The 19,965-nt window shown below is 54.6% G+C and overlaps 1 protein-coding gene across 4 annotated transcripts; it reads left to right on the top strand.

Annotated features, from left to right (window-relative positions):
• The first annotated feature begins 1,444 nt into the window (after positions 1–1,444).
• Positions 1,445–18,369, top strand: SENP1 (SUMO specific peptidase 1). Of its 4 annotated transcripts, none has more exons than XR_012626778.1 (17): positions 1,445–1,528; positions 1,839–2,099; positions 2,879–2,951; positions 3,069–3,228; positions 4,225–4,384; positions 4,707–4,810; positions 4,889–5,136; positions 5,326–5,380; positions 5,696–5,734; positions 5,827–5,911; positions 6,187–6,339; positions 6,571–6,702; positions 7,430–7,633; positions 8,986–9,065; positions 10,733–10,800; positions 14,525–14,609; positions 15,881–15,982. XR_012626778.1 is itself a non-coding variant. In XM_074853839.1 (17 exons), the coding sequence occupies exons 2-17, from the start codon at positions 1,986–1,988 to the stop codon at positions 16,655–16,657; spliced, it is 1,851 nt and encodes a 616-aa protein (XP_074709940.1). In that variant the 5' UTR covers positions 1,445–1,528; positions 1,839–1,985; the 3' UTR covers positions 16,658–18,369. The 4 variants fall into 4 exon arrangements, 3 of the variants coding, with proteins under 3 accessions (XP_074709940.1, XP_074709941.1, XP_074709942.1); XM_074853839.1 differs by lacking the exon at positions 10,733–10,800 and adding an exon at positions 16,595–18,369 and having other exon boundaries at positions 15,881–15,976; XM_074853841.1 differs by lacking the exons at positions 1,445–1,528; positions 10,733–10,800 and adding exons at positions 1,576–1,590; positions 16,595–18,369 and having other exon boundaries at positions 15,881–15,976.
• Positions 18,370–19,965: the final 1,596 nt, after the last annotated feature.

Consider the following 19,965-nt stretch of genomic DNA (forward strand, 5'->3'; position numbering starts at 1 on the left):
CGAGGATGGCCACCATCGCCCGCCCGCCGCTGTCACCGGAGCCGCTGTCACCCGAGCGGCTGTAACGGGAGTGGCTGTAACGGGATCAACTGTAGGGATCGGCTGTAACGGGATCGGCTGTAATGGGATCGGCTGTAACGGGACTGGCTGTAATGGGATCGGCTGTAATGGGACTGGCTGTAACGGGATCGGCTGTAACGGGATCGGCTGTAATGGGATCGGCTGTAACGGGAGTGGCTGTAACGGGATCAACTGTAGGGTAACGGGATCAACTGTAGGGATCGGCTGTAACGGGACTGGCTGTAACGGGATCGGCTGTAACGGGACTGGCTGTAATGGGACTGGCTGTAACGGGACTGGCTGTAATGGGACTGGCTGTAACGGGATCGGCTGTAACGGGATCGGCTGTAATGGGACTGGCTGTAACGGGACTGGCTGTAATGGGATCGGCTGTAATGGGATCGGCTGTAATGGGACTGGCTGTAACGGGATCGGCTGTAACGGGATCGGCTGTAATGGGACTGGCTGTAACGGGACTGGCTGTAACGGGACTGGCTGTAACGGGATCGGCTGTAATGGGATCAGCTGTAACGGGATTCGCTGTAACGGGACTGGCTGTAATGGGATCGGCTGTAATGGGATTGGCTGTAATGGGATCAGCTGTAACGGGATTCGCTGTAATGGGACTGGCTGTAACGGGATCGGCTGTAACGGGACTGGCTGTAATGGGATTGGCTGTAACAGGACTGGCTGTAATGGGACTGGCTGTAATGGGATCGGCTGTAACGGGATCGGCTGTAATGGGATCGGCTGTAACGGGACTGGCTGTAACGGGACTGGCTGTAACGGGATCGGCTGTAACGGGACTGGCTGCCCCATGGGGAGATGCTGCCCCATAGGGGAACACCACATATTGTGACACAGCCCCGCAGCGTGAACCCTCCACAGGGTGACACCCTATAGGGTGACAGTGCCCCACAGCGTCCCCCCCAATAGGGTGACACCCACTATAGGGTGACACACTCCCATAGGGTGATCCACTCCCCATAGGGGAACACCCTATAGGGTGACAGCCCCCCACAAGGGCGTCGTGCCCCTCCAGGGGGACACGAATACATCCTGCCGGGTGATCTGCTCCCCATAGGTGGACACCCTATAGGTGACACCCCCCCCCAGGGTGATCCACTCCCATAGGGGAAGACCCTATAGGTGACATAGGTGACACCCCCCATAGGGTGATCCACTCCCATAGAGGGACACCCTATAGGTGTCACTGCCCCCCGGGCCTCCCCCCTCCACGAGCTGCCACCGCCGGGACCCCCGCGCCGCCAGGGGGCTCCCTCTGCCCCCCCACCCCGTCACTGCGCATGCGCCGCTCCCGCCCCGCGCGGCCTCAGCCCCGCCCTCCACCGTGTCTCTCTGACGTCACTTCCTTCGCCGCCGACTTCCGCTTCCGGCCGCCTCGTTGCCGGCAGCCGCCGCCGAGCCCGGGAAAGGCGCGCGCGCCCTCGGGACGCTTCCGCTTCCGGTAAGGCCGGACCGGGCCGGGCCGGGGGCCGGGGGGCGGCGGCGGCGGCGGGAGCGGCCACGGTGGGGCTCAGCCTCGGCCTGCCCCTGCCGGGCGGCTCCGGGGGGGCGAGTCCGGCCGCGGCGTGCGCGGGGCAGCGGTGCCGCCGCAGGGGGTGAACGCCGGGAGGCCTCGGCCGGTGCCGCCGGCCGCTCCCTCTGCCCAGCGGGAGCCCCGGGGCCGCCGCCAGCTTTTCTCAGGCGCGGACCGGTGCGGGGTGGGGGGGGGCGTGCTTTTTCCCTGACATTTTTCTCGTTATCTTCGCTTTTAGAAAGAAAATCGGCGTCGTCCGCGCCCTTCCGCTGCTCTCCGAGCCGGCCCGGCCCCTCGGGATAGAGACGGCTCCGCCGCTTCTCCTCAGCCGCCTCCGGGGAGGGCGGAGGGGGCCTCTTATTCCTCTGATGTGTCCACGGAGCCCATGAGGATGGAGGCCCGGGACGCGGCGCGGGCCAACCACGGCTCCGTGTTCAAGGCCTTTCCCCTGCCCTCGCGAGCCGGCCTGCGGGACCCGCTCTCCCAGCCCGACAGCAAGGTGCGGCGGCCGGCCGGTGCCCTGCTCGCGCTTTGCGGCTGGGGATGGGATTTTGGGGGGCTGGGGGCTCCTCTGGTTCCCTTTTCCCCATCCTGGGGGTATCCCCGTGGGTCGGAGGCGACCGTGGGCAAGGGCGTCTTTGCGCAACATCCCCCGAGCCTTGAGATCCAAACCCGCCGGGTGGTTTTGCCAGCCCCGTCTCGGGAACACCCAACGGTTCCGAGCTGTGAGCGCCCCGTTTGTGCTGCAAAACCGGTCACGCGTGGAATCTGCCCGGGGAGGGTCAACCCGCGCGTGGGTGCGCTCAGCTTTACGCCCTCGGCGAGTGCGTTCGTGTTTCTTGTCGCTGCTGTTGTGTCTCGACGAGCCGCCGCTGTAGCCGTGGAGCTGATAATTTTTGCCCGACAACGAGATGAAATCAGCGTTTGGTTTTTCGCTCCTCGTTGTGTTTTCTCTCCTGGTGTGAGGTTCATGGTTGGGCTAGATGATCTTCAAGGTCTTTTCCAATCTCGATTATTCTGTGGTTCTGTTAAAACTGCCAGCACACCCGGCAGAGAGGATTTTAGGAGGGGCCTGGAGAGCGACTGACGCTTTGGCTGCGTTGCCAGACCAGCACCAGTGTGTTACTACCCCAGGCTGCTTCAGTAATTACTAATTTATAACGACGTTACTGGGGAGGAGCTGTAACTTTTCACGTACCCCCGTAGTTTTATCGCGCCTGGGGTTTTAAGACTGAGCTGTGCTTTCTTTTAATAAAAAGCTGCGATCTTTCCCCACAGTTTTTACCCAACAAGATCAGCGGTTTCGCTTGCCCCGCTGGAAATGCGTCCTGCGCTCTCAATTACAGCCCGGGTAAGTTGTCATTTTCTGCCCTGGAGTGTCAGTTTTTTGGCTGTTTCTTCCCCTAAGCAGCCTGGGAGGGGAGGATGTGGCTCATTCTTGACTGCTGCCGTGTTTCTCCCCCTGCAGAAGTCCCCTGCCCCGAGAGCTACCGGACAGCGGGGGAGCCTCGAGCCTTTGGCTCCAGCGCCAACGGGCAGTGGAGGGGTTTGGTTCCCCCTCTGGGCTCCGTGCCGCAGAAGCCGAGGGTGAGCCGAGGCTCTTACCTTGAAGCTCGCAAAAACCCCAGGTACGTACAGCTCCCCTCCACGTTTAACCTTCCCCACAGAGCCCTGGGGGAACTTCACGTGGGGATTTTCCCCGCTCAAACCCTTGCTGTCAATACAGAGCGAATTCAGGGAGGAAATAGTTGTGTGGATCGAGGTTGCCCGGGTCCGTAGGTGCCTTTCGGTGTTTATAAACCTCCCTGTTGGCAAAGATGCTTCGTAAAAAGCGTGAGCTCTGGTTTGGGGAGGACGCAGTGTGGTGTAACCTGCCTCTCACGGAAGCTAGCGGTGTAACGGATCGGTTCTGAGCGTGTCGGGAGTGCTGGGATGAGAACGGGAACATCGTTACGCCGCTGGGAAATTGGGGGAGAAATAACGTGTCGTTTTGTGATGGAAATGTGCTGGTTAGTGCGTGTGGTGCTGGGTGGAGGAGCTGTTTTTGCAGCTGGTATAAACTCGTGTTGCTTCAGACCTTTCCAGACCGGGTCAAGTTTATCGCTCCTGAAAAATCCCCACAGTGACCAACGTTTGCAAATAGGGAAAATTTAATTCCAACGAGAGAAATGCCAAATCAACCCCGTGTATTTTTTCATGAGCTGTTAGGTGAGCGTGGGAGTGGGGAGAAGCGAGGCGAGGGAGGGCAGCTGCTGTTACCGATCAATGAAAATGCGGGGAGCGGTGTCTCCAGGCGAGGTGCAGCCATTTTGTGGTGCGTGGATGGAAGCGGGAGCTGGTGGATCTGGCGGGAAGGAAGGTCTGGCTGGGGGTTTCCAGGCTGTGGCTCCTCGGCCTCGCAGTGCCACCTGGTGGCATCTGTTCGGCCGCACAAGCCTCGGGAGTGGTTTCGGATCAAGCCAGGCTTCAGCTTTGCGATGGCTCTTAAAACACCAGTCAGATCCTCATTTCTCATCACAGCTGGGTAGCCTGGGTCTTGCCTGGGTTTGGGGCTGGGGGAGAGGGAGATGACGGTTTAAACCACGCGTGGAGTGGGATAAAAGCGTTTCTTTCTCTCCTCGCAGTGGGACGTCCAACAGTTTTGTAGGAAAATCGAACCACCATTGCCATGCGTCGGCTTTTCCCATCAAACCCGCTCAGAGCCCTTCCTGGAGCGGTCCGTGCCGCCGCAGCCTGCTTAGCCCCAAGAAAACTCCCCGGCGGTTCGTCAGCACGGCAGAGGAGGTAAAGGAAAGGCTGAGAGACCGTGTAGTGGGTGGTGATTTCTGAGGAGAACTCTTTGGGGCACCGTGAAGTGCTTGAGGTGGCTCTAATTGACAGTCTGGTGCTGGATTCGCTCCTTCTGCTGGGCAGAAGGCGGCTTCAGCTCTGCTCACGCTCAGACTTAACTGCGGTCGGTCTGATCCAGGCTGATGGCTGAACTCTTCAAGCCCCCTGGATGTGCTTCCACCGATAAAACCTCTGCTCCCACCTGTATCTGAATAGCGATTCACGGTGTCTGTATTGAAATCACGTCGGCTAGACGGATCTGGTTGTTTCCCCGCAGACTGTTCGAGAGGAGGAGCGAGAGATCTACAGGCAGTTGCTTCAGATGGTCACAGGAAAACAATTTTCCACGTCCAAGCCCTCTTCGCTATTCCCCTTCCACCTGTGAGTATGTAAAATGCTCTTCCCCAGCCGACGGCACCGCGTGGATTCTCTGGGAACTTAACTTTCTGTTGTTCCTAGGTCCAGGTGTTCAAATTCCAGCAAAACTGTAGTGAAGGAAACTCCCAGCAAGAACTCAAAGCTGTTTGAAGCTCACAGTGTTGCACCAGCCCCTTCAGCGACCAGCGTTCTCCGAGCACAGGAGCAGCCGTCACACAAACCGTCGCTCTACTCTGCCCCCAGCTATCCCCCCAATATCTTTGAGTCCAGTAACTCCACAGCCCAGCATCAGCAAGAGAATCTACCAGCATCGAACACGCAGTCTGAAGGTAAAAAAAATAACCCATCAAAAATAACCAAACCCAAAAGGAAAACCCCAAAACCTGGCAATCAACTTAAAACGTGTGTGGCAAACCCGCTTCTTCCCTCTCCCCTCTGTCTTTGGGCTCCTGCAGCGGTTGTGGAAGCGGGTGGTAATTGTGAGGATGACAACGTTCTGTCAACTTTACTCTTTTTAGGGTCAGACTCTGTCATTTTGCTCAAGGTAAAGGATTCCAGAACCCCAGCACCAAGGTAAGAGGCTGTCACGTGGTATCTAGAGGAAGGGATGGGCTGCACTAACTGTTTTTAATTCCACGGAGAGGTGAGGATGCAGAGTAGAAGGTGACCAGTGGCTCTCGGAATGTCTTGTGGAGAGAGAGCAGTTTGCTCTAGTTACAGGAATTTGAGTGAGATGCATCAAGCCTCTTTCTTGAAACCTGGCTGCAAATCACTGGCAGATATATCTGTTGCAGGACCGTGCTCAGATAATATTCACAAATCGCTTTTTGGGCAATTACTTTCCACGTGAAGGCGAACGCTTACACCCGTCTTTTCTCCCCATTTTAGCCTCCCCTTCTTCCAGGCAGAACTGTGGATCAAAGAACTGTAAGTACCCGTTTTCTGCTCTGTTTTCGTGCCGCCAGTGTTCAGGCGTGGAAATAAAACGCCGATTTGTTCACGTAAACTCTGCTTGTCAGGACCAGCGTCTACGATTCACGAGCTCGGGAGAGGTGGCGGCAGATTGAAGAGCAGAAAGCACTGGCCTTGCAGCTGCAGAGCCAGGTAACAGGGGGGCGGCTGCTGAAAGAAATCTGCAAGTCTGGGTGTTAAACCGTAGAACAGAAAGCAAATTAGAGAAAAAAATGACAAAAATCAACTTCTTTGGGGTCTGGTGTCTTTGTTGCTGCCCCTTCCCCGTGGCTGGGCTCTGGGTGGTGTCGTGGCCAGGATGAACGTTCCCCCTCCGTGGCCCTTTCTGCCTCTCCTGGAACAATTGGCCCCACGTAGCTCCCTCGTGAGCCCTTGGACACCACCAAATCTAACGGTCTCTCCTTCAGCGGTTGCAGGAACAGGAACACTCGGTGCAGGATCTGGTGGATTTAAATCTTCGAGTACCCCTTGAGAAGGAAATCCCCGTCACGGTGGTCCCGGAAGAGAAGGAGGATGCTAAATCAGCTGACGGCGAAGAGGAGTTCCCCGAAATCACCGAGGTAACGTTTGCTTGGATCTGGTGCACACAAACAGAGGCTTGTGTGCGTAAAAGATCTAAACACAAATGGGATTTCCTGAGATCTGCGCGTAGAAACAGATAGCTGTTCCCTTTAGCCAGGGAGCGAGTTTATCCTTTGAGGAGCAAAGATTACAACTGGGTTGGAATCCAGCCTCTGGGATGGGAATAGTGGGAACTCTCCCTTCCAATGCTGTCTGTGTCCTCCCTGTAGGAAATGGAAAAGGAAATCAAGAATGTATTCCGAGGTGGGAACCAGGACGAGGTCCTCAGCGAAGCTTTTCGGTTAACGATCACTCGGAAAGACATTCAGACCCTCAATAACCTGAACTGGCTCAACGATGAGGTGAGGAGTCAGAACAGGATAGAGCAAGAGGGAACGGCTTTGAACTGCAATAGGGGAGGGTCAGGCTGGACAGGAGGGAAAAATGTTTCCCCGCCAGAGTGGTCAGAGAGTGGAACAGGCTGCCCAGGGAGGGGGTGGAGTCCCCACCCCTGGGGGGGTTTAAGGGCCGTTTGGATGAGCTGTGGGGGGATGTGGGGTAGGGGAGAACTTTGTAGAGTCGGGCTGAGGGTTGGACTCGATGCTCCCGAGGGGCTTTTCCAACCTGAACGACTCTGTGATTCCGAGTCTACCTTGGGCCGTTAAAGTCGTTTTCTTCAGCAATTTATTGAAGTGAACAAACGTGTCTGCCTTCTCCGTGCTGAAGGAAGTCAGAGAGTGACTGTGGGGGCCGTGGCTCACGCTTTGGAGCAGTCAGTCTGAGGAGAAACCCCTGTGCAGACCAGGCACATCCAGAAATAATAATATGGGGAGGAGTGGGCCTGACCGTGGACATGATCAAAGCAAAAAAAAAAAAAAAATCTTAAATATAGAAGACTGCATTCCTAAATCTTTCTGGATTTTTGAAGGTTTTAAGGCTGTTGAGCTGTAAATCCCCCCCTGGGGGCAGGTCTTCAGAGGGGACAGGTGGAGGCAAAACCAATTCCTCACTTAATTTTGCGCCGGGGCAGAGCACCTTACGCAGAAATGTCAACACGCTAACGTGGCCTGGATGCTTTTTCTTTCCCAGATAATTAATTTCTACATGAATTTGCTGATGGAGCGGAGCAAAGAGAAGGGTTTGCCGGCGGTTCACGCGTTCAATACTTTCTTCTTTACCAAATTAAAAACGGCGGGGTACCAAGCTGTGAAACGGTGGACTAAAAAAGTGGATGTCTTCTCTGTGGATCTCCTCTTGGTGCCTATTCATCTGGGAGTGCACTGGTGCCTGGCAGTGAGTGCTTTAGTTCCTCACAGCAGAGCGTAGCTGCAGCAGGTTGTCCCATAAACCCACCCGGCTACGGCTAAAATCTGGCTTTTGAGTGATGCGGTTGTCAGGTGTTTGCACGGGGAGGGGGAAAATGTTGTGTTTGTGGCTCAAATTGCAGTCTAGAGTCCAAAGATCGCTGCAACTTTTTGGTGTGTTTTTAGTCTTTAAAAAAAAAAAACCAACAAAAAACCACCCAAACCAAACAGGCAGCTGTGAAGGTCAGGTTAGGCTAGCTTATTCTCCGGAGAAAGATCTCGTTTCCCCGTTCCCACAAACTCGCCTTTAGAGCCGTTGCCACGGGATCGTTGTAGAGAGATTTAGATGACAGATACCTCACAGCTCTCTCCCTCCTGCCCCCGATTTGTTCCGTCCCTTCTCTTGGCTGCTGGCACCTCTGCGGTAACAGATCACGCGGGGAGTTTTAAACCTGCGTCACCCTCCTTAGCTCAAACCTCCTCCTGGGATTGTTAAACTGCCCGGAAAGGCGGGTGGGTGATGGGGTGGAAACGGGGCACAGGGCCCTAAAAAAAACCACCTGGGGGACTCAGCTCTTGAACTGCTCAGTGATGCAGGCGTCAGGTGGAGCAAAGCCTCTGTAAACCAATCTGCGGCGTTAACAATCGGGATAACAGAGCGCCCTTGTGTTTTACCGGGGTGCTCTGGGAAGAGCCGGGTTTTAGAGATTTGAGTGGGGGAAATAACACGGCAGCAAGGGGGGATTTTGGGAAGGGTTGTACCAAGAAGGGCAACGGAGCTGGTGCAGGGTCTGGAGCACAGGTCTGATGGGGAGCGGCTGAGGGAACTGGGGGGGTTTAGTGTGGAGAAGAGGAGGCTGAGGGGAGACCTCCTGGCCCTCTGCAACTCCCTGAAAGGAGGGTGCAGAGAGGGGGGAGGAGTCTCTGGAGCCAAGGAGCCAGCGGCAGGCCAAGAGGGAATGGCCTCAAGCTGTGCCAGGGCAGGGTCAGACTGGCTCTTAGGAAGGATTTCTTTGCAGAAGGGGCTGTTGGGCGTTGGAATGGGCTGCCCAGGGCAGGGGGGGAGTCCCCATCCCTGGAGGGGTTGAAGAGTCGGGTTGAGCCAGCGCTGAGGGATCTGGTGGAGTTGGGAACGGTCAGGGGGAGGTCAATGGTTGGACTGGAGGATCTTCAAGGTCTTTTCCAACCTGGATGATTCTGGGATTCTGTGAAGGGTGCTGGAAGTCCCCTAAAATCCTTCTCTGCTGTGAAATGGTCCAAACTTCTTTCTGTTGGCAGAGCATCAGGACACACGATGAGCTCCTGGTGTCGTGCCTTACTAACGGATCTCTCTTTGTGTAGGTTGTAGACTTCAGGAAAAAAACCATCACCTATTACGACTCCATGGGTGGAATAAACAGCGAAGCCTGCAGGATACTGTTGTGAGTAACGCTTCTTTGAGTTGTGCCTGTTTAAAAACCAGCTTCTTAGCTCGCTCTGGAAGCGACAGCCCTTCCGTGGGCACAGTCCCCTCCTGGGTCCCGAAAGGAGGATTCAGAGGAACGTCCTGGTTTTCACACTTGGTGCTTCACCACCCGTTGTGGACGCGATCCGCAGGTACAGTCCACGAGAGTCCCGATGCCTTGTCTTCACCTCTTCCCAGAAGATCTGTCAGTGAGGCTGGTGTGATTTTTCGTGGGCAGGGACAGGTTTCAGACCTGTTCTCTTCAGGACACCGGGCTTTACCACTCTTGGTCCTCTCGGACTGGTCCAAGTCCTCCAAGGACTCCTGCAGAGTCCTCTTGGGCATCATCTCAGGAGGAAAACAGCTTCTCAGACCCTGAGGGGTGGGGTCCTTCCCTTGCCTGCTTGAAGAAACGGCGTCTCCTGGCCCCTTCCTCCAGGTGGGAGCTTTTCCTGCCTCTGCCAAAGCTCAGCTCCATAGCTTGGCCCTTTGTTTCAAGAAGTTGATTCTGGAGAGCGTGGCGGGAGATGTCGGGTGTGGGAGCGTCTCTTGCATCACGGATAAAGGTTTGCAGGGGTCTCTTCTGTGCCGACCGTGCCATCAGCTGGCTTAAATTTGTTCTTCCCACGTTCAAACCACAGACGAGCTCTTGGTTTCCCCATCCTGAGCGATGCCCTGGGAGGGAGCAGAGCTGGCTGCCTCCTCTCCGAGCTGTTGCAGAAGAAAGGTGCTCGCATGTCAAATCCAGAACTGTTTCCCCATATTGGGAAGCCGCTCCTGAATGGAGCACGATTAAAACTGAGCTCCTCCCTGGGCAGGGGTGAGAACCCCCCTCGTTTCGAAGGTCACGTAGGGCCGTCGGGCTCGATACAAATCAGATTGCAAAGTGCTTCAGGAAACGCCGTCGCCAGCTCCCCTGTCACTCCGGCGTTGACCCCGGGTCGGCCCTCGGTTCTGTTTCTCGTCTCGGCTTCGCTCCGATGTGACTTGGGAATCTGATCCTGAGTTTTCTGGCAGGAGGTTGAGCGTGTCAGCGGAGGTGTCACCCATTCAGTCAAGGAATGTGAATAATGATAAAGACAGACAGCAGACAAATGCCATTTCCAGCCCATTTAGCACCTTTGTTTTCCAGTTCAGGTGCTTTGCAGTCTGCGGGCACCGCGGTTATTTGTTTAAATAACTGTTTAAAAATAGCTGTTTGTTTTTTTTTTTTTTTCCACGCTGTTCTGTGATGTTGATCAAAAGGAAAAGTATAAAATCTTTGGAAATGGCTCAGGGCAGCGTCTCTTAGTTTTGCTGTGGCTTCTGCCTCCGTGTTGGGGAAGGGTGCGAGCAGAGCTGGCCTGCCTTGGGGCAGGGATAGTCGGGGTGAAATCAGTTCCTTCCAGCCGGAATTTTTTTGATTCCAAGGAAGAATGCACAGACGTCTGGTGAAATGAAGCACCTGGGAGGTGAGAGGGGGACCCAGGAGTCCTGCCCGTGGTTCGTTTAGGGGTCTGGGACGAGGAAGCAGGTCCCCAAACTGGTGCTAGAGAGTGCCAGAGGATACAGAGTGTTTTGGCCACGCAGGGTGAGCGGTAGAGAGCCGGGATTTCAGGTCGCTGTTGCCCTGGACGTAATTGTTTTCCCTCTGTTTCCTTTTAGGAGGCTTTTATTGGTTGAATGCAGTGGGAGGATCACACCGGGAAGAAGGGACGGAGGTCCTATTCATGGTTAGTGACCCTTTCATGCTTTCAATCGTTAGAGCTTCCTAAAGGTGGTGAGTGTCGTACCGTTGGCCAGGCTTCCCAGAGGAGGGAAACTGAGGCACAGGGAAGGTAACGGAGTAAATAAAGAGCCACTGGCCAGGCAAGGAGTGAGTAGGGCCCACGGATGTTGGTGGTTTGGTGGCTGCCGTGCTTTGTTTCAGCGTCTGGGCTTTCACACCGCTTGGGTGTGAGACCTGGAGAGGATTTTTAACAAAGCTGCCGCTATTTTTTTGTTTTTTTTTTTTTTTTTTTTTCGGTTTCTCATTGGGAAACACGGTACTCGGTACCTCAGCTCTGCTGGAAGGGTCTGTGTGTTGGAGCGGACATAAACCAACCTGTTAAAATTAGCTAAAAACTTGATTCTAGTGTAAAAACTTGGTTCTAGTGTACTAAGGCTTAGGGGATGGAGTGCACAAAGCATCTCATGCCTGTGAAATCTTCTTACCCTGCTAGCAGCAGCGCTTGAAACACTTCCCTTTACACGCCCGTTACTACGAGGCTCTTAGACATTTAGCAGGACGCCGTGGAGTTGATTTCAACGATTCCCTGAGGCACCTGGGCAGGTTTTTTTTGCGTGTGTAAGCGCTGTAGAAGGCAAAATAATCCCTTTTCAGATTTAGGAAAACGAGATGGAAAGCCTGCAGGGTCTGACGGGGCATCTCGGGTGTGTAATTCTGCTTCAAGATTGTGTCAAGCTTTTTCTCCTTGAGATCCTGACAAAGTTTGCTAAGTTCTGCCTCCTGGAGTTGTCTCACGATTTGAAGTCAAGGCGTTTTCTTTCAGTTCTGCCCCAAAAGGTGGGTCAGGCTGTTTCCTAGGCAGGACCGGTGCTGCGTTTCTCACAGACGTGTCTGTTCGCTGATCCCCGTGTAGATCCCTGGAGGCTGCTTTTAGAAAACCACCCAGAGGACGGTCCCAGTTAGCTCAGACTGCGCCTAGTGGCTTATTTCCTTCCTTTTCTAGAAAACAACTCAAAATCCCCAGGCTGCTGCGCGTGTGTCGGGCGTTGTGTGTGTGTGTGACTCGTGGTGGTCGCAGATAAAACCGGACGCGCCGAAGCCGCTCGGTCGCTTCGTTCACTGAAGCTCCGGCCCCGTTTAAACTTCCCCGGTGTCTTCCCCGGCTGCCAGACGAGTCTCGCGCCGGCGTCCTCCCTCTGCCCCCGCTCCGTCTGCGCGGAGCCGTCGCCTGTCCCCGTTCCTACTCTGATGCATCCTTTTATTTATCGCTCCCCGTCTCTACCGTGCACAACAGAGTGGGCTGGGTGCTGCTGCTGCTCTTTTTTTAGCTGAGGATTCGAGTGGGTTCTGCAGTAGGCAGTAATTGCCAGGATTTTTTTTTTTTCTTTTTTTAATTGCGGTCGAGGCCGTTAATTAATTAACGTTGTCACCGTGTTTGTGCTGTGGTGCAGTCTGCTCCCTCCCTCCAGCCGCCGTGCTGGAGGCTCAGCTCACCTCATTTTGAACCCGTTGCAAGGAGTTTCTTCTCCACTTGTTAGGTTTTATTTTTGGAGATGAGATATGGAGACTTCTCGTGCTTGGTGAAAGTTGTGGTGTTTTTTGTTTTTTTTTTTTCCCTGAGATTTACCCCCTGCTGATCTTGTCTTGTCCAAACTGCAGCCGAGTTAAAGCAGCCAAGAGCTTCCCAAGAGCAATTACAGGCGTCGCTGGCAGCCCCAGTGCTGGGGGACTGGGCTGGGTGCGTGCGTCCAGCTAATGAAGGCTGATAGAAAACGCTTGTCTGGACCTGATCTGCTCTCGGGGGACTGCCAGGAGGGAGATTCCCCCTCAACGACGCTTTTACATCCAGCAAAACATCTTTCTGGCTGTTTTTTAGAGACACGGTCTCTAGGAAGGGGCTGGCTTCGTGTTCTGAGGCTGCTGGGTCGTCCTGCTGCCGCTTTGAGTACTTTGTTCAGCGGCCCCTGGGTGTTTCAGCGACTCTTCAGCCCAGAAGAGTTTTTCTTTGGGTAATTCTTTGGAGTTATGATGGAGAGAATCCCCTGACTGGCACCAAGGCAGCAAGTTCGACCTTAGATCTTTTGGGCTTGCGTGCGGGTCGCGTCACCCCCTTCTCCCATCGCGTTTCAGCGTTTGCTAACAGCAAGATGCGATTTAGCCAAGTCTTTGTGGATCAGATTTCCGAAAGATGGCACATCTCCCCGCGTTGGCGGCCAAACCTCCCTCCCTCTCCGTGCCAGATGCTCTCTTGACCTCTCCGTTGGAGCCAGCAGCATCTAATCCCTTGCTTTTCCTTTCCAAACTTTCTGATCGCAGCCACGACACTGAGAGGGCTCCTCGGGCTGTTTTGAGAAGGTGCCAAACGCGAAGGAGATGGTTTCTGTAGATCTTCCCGGTCCTTTTGGTAACTGAGATGAGCAGAAGGTGTCTGCAGAGCTGAATGTCACTTAATGACTGTGGCAGCCAGCAGAGAGGGGCTTCTTTAGGGCCATTAAGAACATCTTGGGCCCATCTCCTCGTCTCCGTGGGCTCCTTCTAGTCCACCTGTACGTCTGCGCCCTTCCTGAACTCCCGTTTCCGTCCTTCCCAGTGAAGGGAATGGTTCAGGGTGTTCGTATCTGCAAAGGAAAAGTGCGTGGCAGTTGCTTGGACATGCTTTGGGCGTGGTCTTGGTAGAGTTTCTAAACTTTTGCAAGGAAGCAGGAAGAAAAATCCCAATTCTCTGTTCTTCTGGCGCTATAATTTAGGCCAAACTGGTGGAAGCCTCTTTGGGCAGAGGAGATGGGCCAGTACCTGTGAGCTTTCCTTGTTCTCCGGTTCTAGGAACTGGAATGGGCCTGGCTCTGCAGCTCTTCTCCCTCTGCTGAAGGCTTGTGAGAAGTATTTGGCACCCACCACCACGGCCGGCTCCTTCTCCCACTTGTGCTCCCGCCTGACTCGGTCCCTGCAGCAGCATCTCGGAGGGGACTTTGGTGGCTTTTCCCGGGGCTGCCTCCCCTCCATCCCCAAGCCTTGGACCTTATTTGAGAAAATCAGGGTCATCTTCCCTACTTTCCCCCTCCTTGAAAGCACTTGCCATCTGTCCTCTGCTGTGGGAAGAAGAAATTAAATCAGGTGAGGAAGGGAAACCTGGGAGAAGAGCTCCAGGAGAACATCTGCCAGCGAGCTGAACCCGCCACCAGCCTGGAGAGGAGCTTCGTGGTGGGTTTTTTTGATGCTTTACACACAGGGCGATTGTTCCAGAGCTGCTGGGGTGCTGTTACTTTTGACAAATTTACTCCTTTATGCTAAGTAAAATCCTCAACAGACTAGAGGCACCGTCCCAGCCGGAGTTCAGCTCTCGGGTCTCCCCTCGAGGATAACGCTCCGCTTGCAGGGGCCCGTTGAGGCAGCCCCGTGGCTGCTGAGTTTTTCTCTGCCGTGAGTCACTCTCTGATGAATTAGATTTGTTCTCGCTGGTTTATTTGTGGTTTTGACTCTCTGCTTGGCAGGTACTTTTTTTGGATGAGTTTTTAAGTTCTGCTTGGTCCTTCTTTTGACTGCCTCAAAGCCCGGGTCTATAGAGCCCTTTTGAAAATGGCCAATACTGAGACGAAAATATTGGACTTCCATTTTGCATTAATTCTGCAAACATGGCAGAGGACATCTTAGGTAAACTGACATATAGTGTCCTGGCTGGTTTCCCCCGTCCCTCTAAGTAAGCTTTCTTTGTTCTCTTATTCCTACAGGCAATACTTAAAACAGGAAAGTCTTGACAAGAAAAGGAAAGAGTTCGACACGAATGGCTGGTCGTTGCTGAGTAAGAAGAGTCAGGTAGGTTCGTGCAGTCAGAGGTTTGGAGAAGGGGTTTCTCTTGGCCCTTTTGTTCTTGACCCAGAAGCACCTTTCCTGGTTTTCCCAACGGCCACGTTCTCGTGGTGACTCTCGGTGGTGACCAAATCCCAGATCTTCAGTGGTAGATTCCCGTCCAGCCCTAGGTGGAAGGAGGGGGGATTTCCTGAGCTGGGGGTGCCCCAGCGCCACCTCAGTTTTGGGGCCACTCCTGTTTCACATCTTCATTGATGCTCTGGACGAGGGGATCGAGTGCCCCCTCAGTCAGTTTGCAGACGACACCCAGTTGGGTGGGGGTGTTGGTCTGCTCGAGGGTGGGGAGGGTCTGCAGAGAGACCTGGGCAGGCTGGAGCGATGGGCTGAGCCCAGCTGGGGGAGTTTCACTAAGGGCAAATGCCGGGTGCTGCCCTTGGGCCACAACAACCCCCAGCAGCGCTCCAGGCCTGGGGAGGAGTGGCTGGAGAGCTGCCGGTCAGAGAGGGACCTGGGGGGGATTGGTAATGAGCCAGCAGTGTGCCCAGGTGGCCAAGAAGGCCACTGGGGCTTGTACCAGCACCAGCATGGCCAGCAGGGACAGGGAAGGGATCTGACCCCTGTGCTGGGCACTGGTGAGGCCGCCCCTCGATGAGTGGGTTCAGTTTTGGGCCCCTCACCCCAAAAAGGCCCTTGAATGACTCGAGCGTGTCCAGAGAAGGGCAACGGAGCTGGTGCAGGGTCTGGAGCACAGGTCTGATGGGGAGCGGCTGAGGGACCTGGGGGGGTTTAGTGTGGAGAAGAGGAGGCTGAGGGGAGACCTCCTGGCCCTCTGCAACTCCCTGAAAGGAGGGTGCAGAGAGGGGGGAGGAGTCTCTTGAGCCAAGGAGCCAGCGGCAGGCCAAGAGGGAATGGCCTCAAGCTGCGCCAGGGCAGGGTCAGACTGGCTCTTAGGAAGGATTTCTTTGCAGAAGGGGCTGTTGGGCGTTGGAATGGGCTGCCCAGGGCAGGGGGGGAGTCCCCATCCCTGGAGGGGTTGAAGAGTCGGGTTGAGCCAGCGCTGAGGGATCTGGTGGAGTTGGGAACGGTCAGGGGGAGGTTCATGGTGGGGCTGGAGGAGCTTCAAGGGCTTTTCCAACCCGGATGATTCTGGGATTCCTGCTGACCTGCCTCGTTTGAGAGAGGTTCCTTTGCTTGGAACTCTCCATCCTTAGAAGCTGTCAAGCGGGGACCAGCTCCTCTGGAAATGACATTTGATTTTCATGTCCTTTTTGTTAAAGGAAATCCCGCAGCAGATGAACGGCAGCGACTGCGGGATGTTTGCCTGCAAATACGCCGACTGCATCACCAAAGACAAGCCCATCAACTTCACTCAGGTACACCCCGCCCTGGCCTGCCCCTCGTGCTTGGGGAGAGACGGGCACGTGGCCCTTCTCTGTGCCTATTCTCACTCTTCCAAACGCCCTTTCCTTCCTTCTCTGGGGGTTTAAAGTGCCCCCAGCCCGCGCGGGGATCATCCTGCTCCTCCCTGGGGTAGAGCTGCCCCAAGGTGCTGCGGCAGTTCTTTACACCACGCAAAACTGTTCCTCTAAAACCATCCCTGGGTCTTCTCTTGTGCTCAAATCCATCCCCGCTGCAGCTGGGGAGAGCTCACAAACCCATAACAGGACTGGAAATGGGACGTCGTAGCCCGAATCCCAGGGAATTTCAGTGTTATTTAACGTTGTCGGCCTCCACGGAACATCCCACGCGTGAATATTTTCCTTCTAATTATTAGAGAATATACACCATCAGAGTCACGTTATTACCTCGATCTCATCCGCTCTCCTGTTTTCAATAATCAAAAAGAAAATTTCCCCCCCCCCCGCCCGCCCCCAAGAAAGGCACCACTGAAGAAGCTGCCCCAGCAGCGTGGCTGCTCGATAAACGGCCCAGACACGCTGATGGACGTTTTTCTTTCTCTTCTCTCTCTTCCTTCCCCTCCCACCCCAAAGCAACACATGCCCTATTTCCGAAAGCGAATGGCCTGGGAAATCCTTCACCGCAAGCTGTTATGATGACGCTGTGCCCGACAGCCGCTTCCTTGCGAGGTTGGATCAGAAGTGCCCGGATTTGCCCTGAGCCGCGGCGGGCGCGGACCTGCCCAGGGCTTCACTCAAAGACACAGCGAACAAACTCTGTATCATATTTTTGATAAAACACCATTCACGGACCAACGCGCAATAGAAATGTTCAGAAGCACACTTGCCTTTTTTTTTTTTTTTCCCCCTTTTTTTTTTTTTTTTGTATTTCAAGACCTATTTTTACAAGCAATTTCAGGTGCTGAGACTTGAGGGGGCAGCTTCGGACATTCACAGAATTTTTTTTTTTCCTGCTTTTTGCAGCTCTTGCTGCCAGCTTTGAGCTGACGGCGTGATTCTGGGAGGGAAGGGGGGAGGCGCTTCGGTGGGCCCGGATGCTCCGCGCGCTGGGAGAGCTCGAAGTCGGGTGGGCAAAAGCCTGTTTGGGGGTGGATGGAGGGAGGGTTTGCGTGTAGAGGAACATTTTTTGCTGCGTCCTCTGCTCTCCCCTCTGTCCTCAAAGCCAGCGTTTTCACACCCATCACAAACTTACCACCTAAGATTAAAACCCAGCACCCTCAGTTCTCGGCCCAGCCTGGCTGCGGGTTCTGGGGGGCTGGAGGCAGGTCGGGCATCCCTCGAGGGTGGCAGGCGGGAGCCGGGGAACTCTGAAATCAACTTGTTAAATGCCGCTGTGGTGGAGTCGTTTTTCTGGTCTCCCAGTTCTTTAACATCAACCGCTCACGGAAATTCAGGTACAAAACTAGAGTAGAGCCGATGGCGCCGTTGAATTGTTTTGTATATATTTTCCAAACGTTTTTCCGGAGTGACAAAGAACAAAGTCTGCGTGTGCGTTGGGGTTGGGTTGGTTTTTTGGTTGGTGTTTTTTTTTTTTTTTTTCAGCCTGCCCTGGCTTTGCCTCCTCACAGGAGCCGGGGCTGCGGCTTCTTGCCACCTTTGTCCTTGCGCGGAGGGCCCCAGCTGAGCGCAATGAATCGCTCCTCTCTCTCTGTGATATTTTGCACATGTTTTGCTTGGGGATAAAGGCTGACGCAAGGTCAAAGGTCGCGTTGGAGGCCAGGCACCGGCGTCCTGTCGAGAAGCGCTTCCAAAGGTACCTCCGAGTCCATCCAGCGCGCGACTCCCGGGAGCCGTCAGGACGAGCTGCGCGTCCCCATCGCTCACAGGGGCAGAAGTAAAATACTCAGAAGCGCAGAAACCTTTCCAAAAAACGGGGATTTTGGGGGATGCCCCGACGCTTCTGAACGTTTTACCCCGAGCGCTCGCTCCTCTGGGCTCTCCGGAGGGTCTCTGGGGCCGTGCTGATGCTTTCAACTGGTTTAATTTATTCTCAAGTGCGATGTGGGAGGAAGCGGCGAGTGTTTGATGAGCTTCCCAAGCTGCTGAACCTGCTTTTCTCTCATGTACATAACCTTTTTAAGTATAAGTAAAGAATGAAAGAATGTCCACTTTTGTATTTTTGTCTCCAGATAGGGATATTTTATACATTTTTCTCTACCTGTAAGCAGTAGTTTTGTACAAAATTTCTCCCTTTCAGCCCTTGCTCCCGCCACGTTGTGTTCTTTGTAGGATGGTTTGTACCCGTTCCCTCTCCCCTCCGTGTGTTTTATACCAAGTTCATTTACTACCTTTTTCTATCTTTTACTGCAAGTAAAGATCTGAGGAAAAAAAAAAAAAAAAGTAACGTATCTTTGTATCTTTTCTCTTTTTGTGCGCGTGTCGTGATTCGGAGTTAAATAAACCACCTGTGAGCTGTATCCCTGCACCAGGAGCCGGAGCGTCGCTGTTGGTGAGCAGCCCTTGCTCAGGGAAGGCTGTTTTGTGTAATTCACCCTCTAGTTAAAATAAATCACTCTCGGCAGGCTCAGGCGCTCACGATACGGAGGTGTTTTAGCCCGATTTGATGGAGGAAGGAGCCAGAGCTGCTGCGAGCCGGAGTTAAAAGGCCTCTACGGTCGCGCGCTGCGTGTTACCGCCTCTGATTTTGGTGCTTTCTGGAGCTGGTGAGTTGGGAACGGGGAGCCCGTCCCAGTAACCTGCTTTAGGGCTTCGTCCCTCCCCACCCAGCTTCCAGCCCCCGCCGCCCCGCTCTGAACAGTAGTTCTGGGCTGAAAGAGCCCCTTACAATGTCCCAGGAACAAAAATCAACAAGGCCCGTGTTTTCCTTGGCTCCCAAAAAAGCCAGGGAGAAAATGGCCCCGTCAAAGACGGCTTGTGCCTCGGCTGCGCTGGTACCCCGAAGAGGCTCACACCCCCTCCCCGGCCGCGCGGCTCCCAGCCCTCTGCGGCCACCAAAAATGCATTCAGCATTTATTCCTGCCCTTCTTTCTGGCTTATTAATAGAATAAATCATATTGCCCAGCCGGCCTGGCCATCCCAGTCTGGGGATTTTCAGGTCATATTGACTTTTTCCTCCTTCCTGTATCCTTATTCCTAGACATGAGCAAGATTTTTGCCTGATATTTCCAAAGAGCCAGTTATTAGCGTCTCTGACATTCCTCACAAACACACACGTGGCTTCTGTAAATACCCACGGCGCTGTCTCCCACCCCAGGGCTCAATGCTCCATTCATCTGCTCCCAGAGCTGTGCCTCGAAGTCGGGAATTACCTGCCCTACTCTCTCTATTTTCCACCTCGGGTGTCTCCACCGAGCCCCCCCCACTCCCCGTGGGGTGATTTGCATCTCCCCGGGGCCTCCCTCTCCCACCGGGGAGGGGGTTTGCTGGGGGCTTCTCGCAAAATCTCGCGGCGTGGCGCTGCGGGACGCGGACCCGGTGCTTCTCCGGCTGCTGCCGAGTTTCGGGGTGATGCTCCCCGCTCCGCTCCCACGCACGAGCGTGGTTGAGCCTAAAAACCTCCCCACGTTATTGCCAAAAAGAGTCGGGTTTGTGTCTTTTTTTTTTTTTTTTTTTCTCCTGGTCCCTTCTGCCCCGAGGGCCCTTCTCCATCCTTCCCTCCTGCTCTTAGTTCTGCGTTCCCAAAAGGACAAAAAAAAAAAGAGTTTTATCCGCTGAAAATTCACAGTTGTCCCTTTTTCTCAGCTCCCTGGGATGTCCCCGGCCCCGCTGGTTTCCCCGACAGGTTCCAGCGTTGCCTCCGGCCGGGGCCGAGCGGCTCCGATACGGACCCGGAGCCGTTGGATCCGAGCGGGGAGCGAGGCCGTGGCCGAGAGGCGCTCGGGGTCACCTCGATTCGATGCCTCGATGGAGAACTTCGGGCTTCCTGCTGCGTTTAGCGGGTAAATAAATGATCTCCGGCTCTCGGTGTAGAGCGAGGATGGGCC

Source organism: Strix uralensis, chromosome 33 (assembly GCF_047716275.1).
Source record: "Strix uralensis isolate ZFMK-TIS-50842 chromosome 33, bStrUra1, whole genome shotgun sequence".
NCBI classification, from domain to species: domain Eukaryota; kingdom Metazoa; phylum Chordata; class Aves; order Strigiformes; family Strigidae; genus Strix; species Strix uralensis.

Bases quoted from the DNA above. Each gene is read 5' to 3' on its own strand.
- SENP1 (XM_074853839.1), top strand. From the start codon at position 1,986: ATGAGGATGGAGGCCCGGGACGCGGCGCGGGCCAACCACGGCTCCGTG. The intron at 5,137-5,325 runs GTAAAAAAAATA...TACTCTTTTTAG, and splicing joins ATCGAACACGCAGTCTGAAG to GGTCAGACTCTGTCATTTTG. The intron at 5,735-5,826 runs GTAAGTACCCGT...TCTGCTTGTCAG, and splicing joins GAACTGTGGATCAAAGAACT to GACCAGCGTCTACGATTCAC.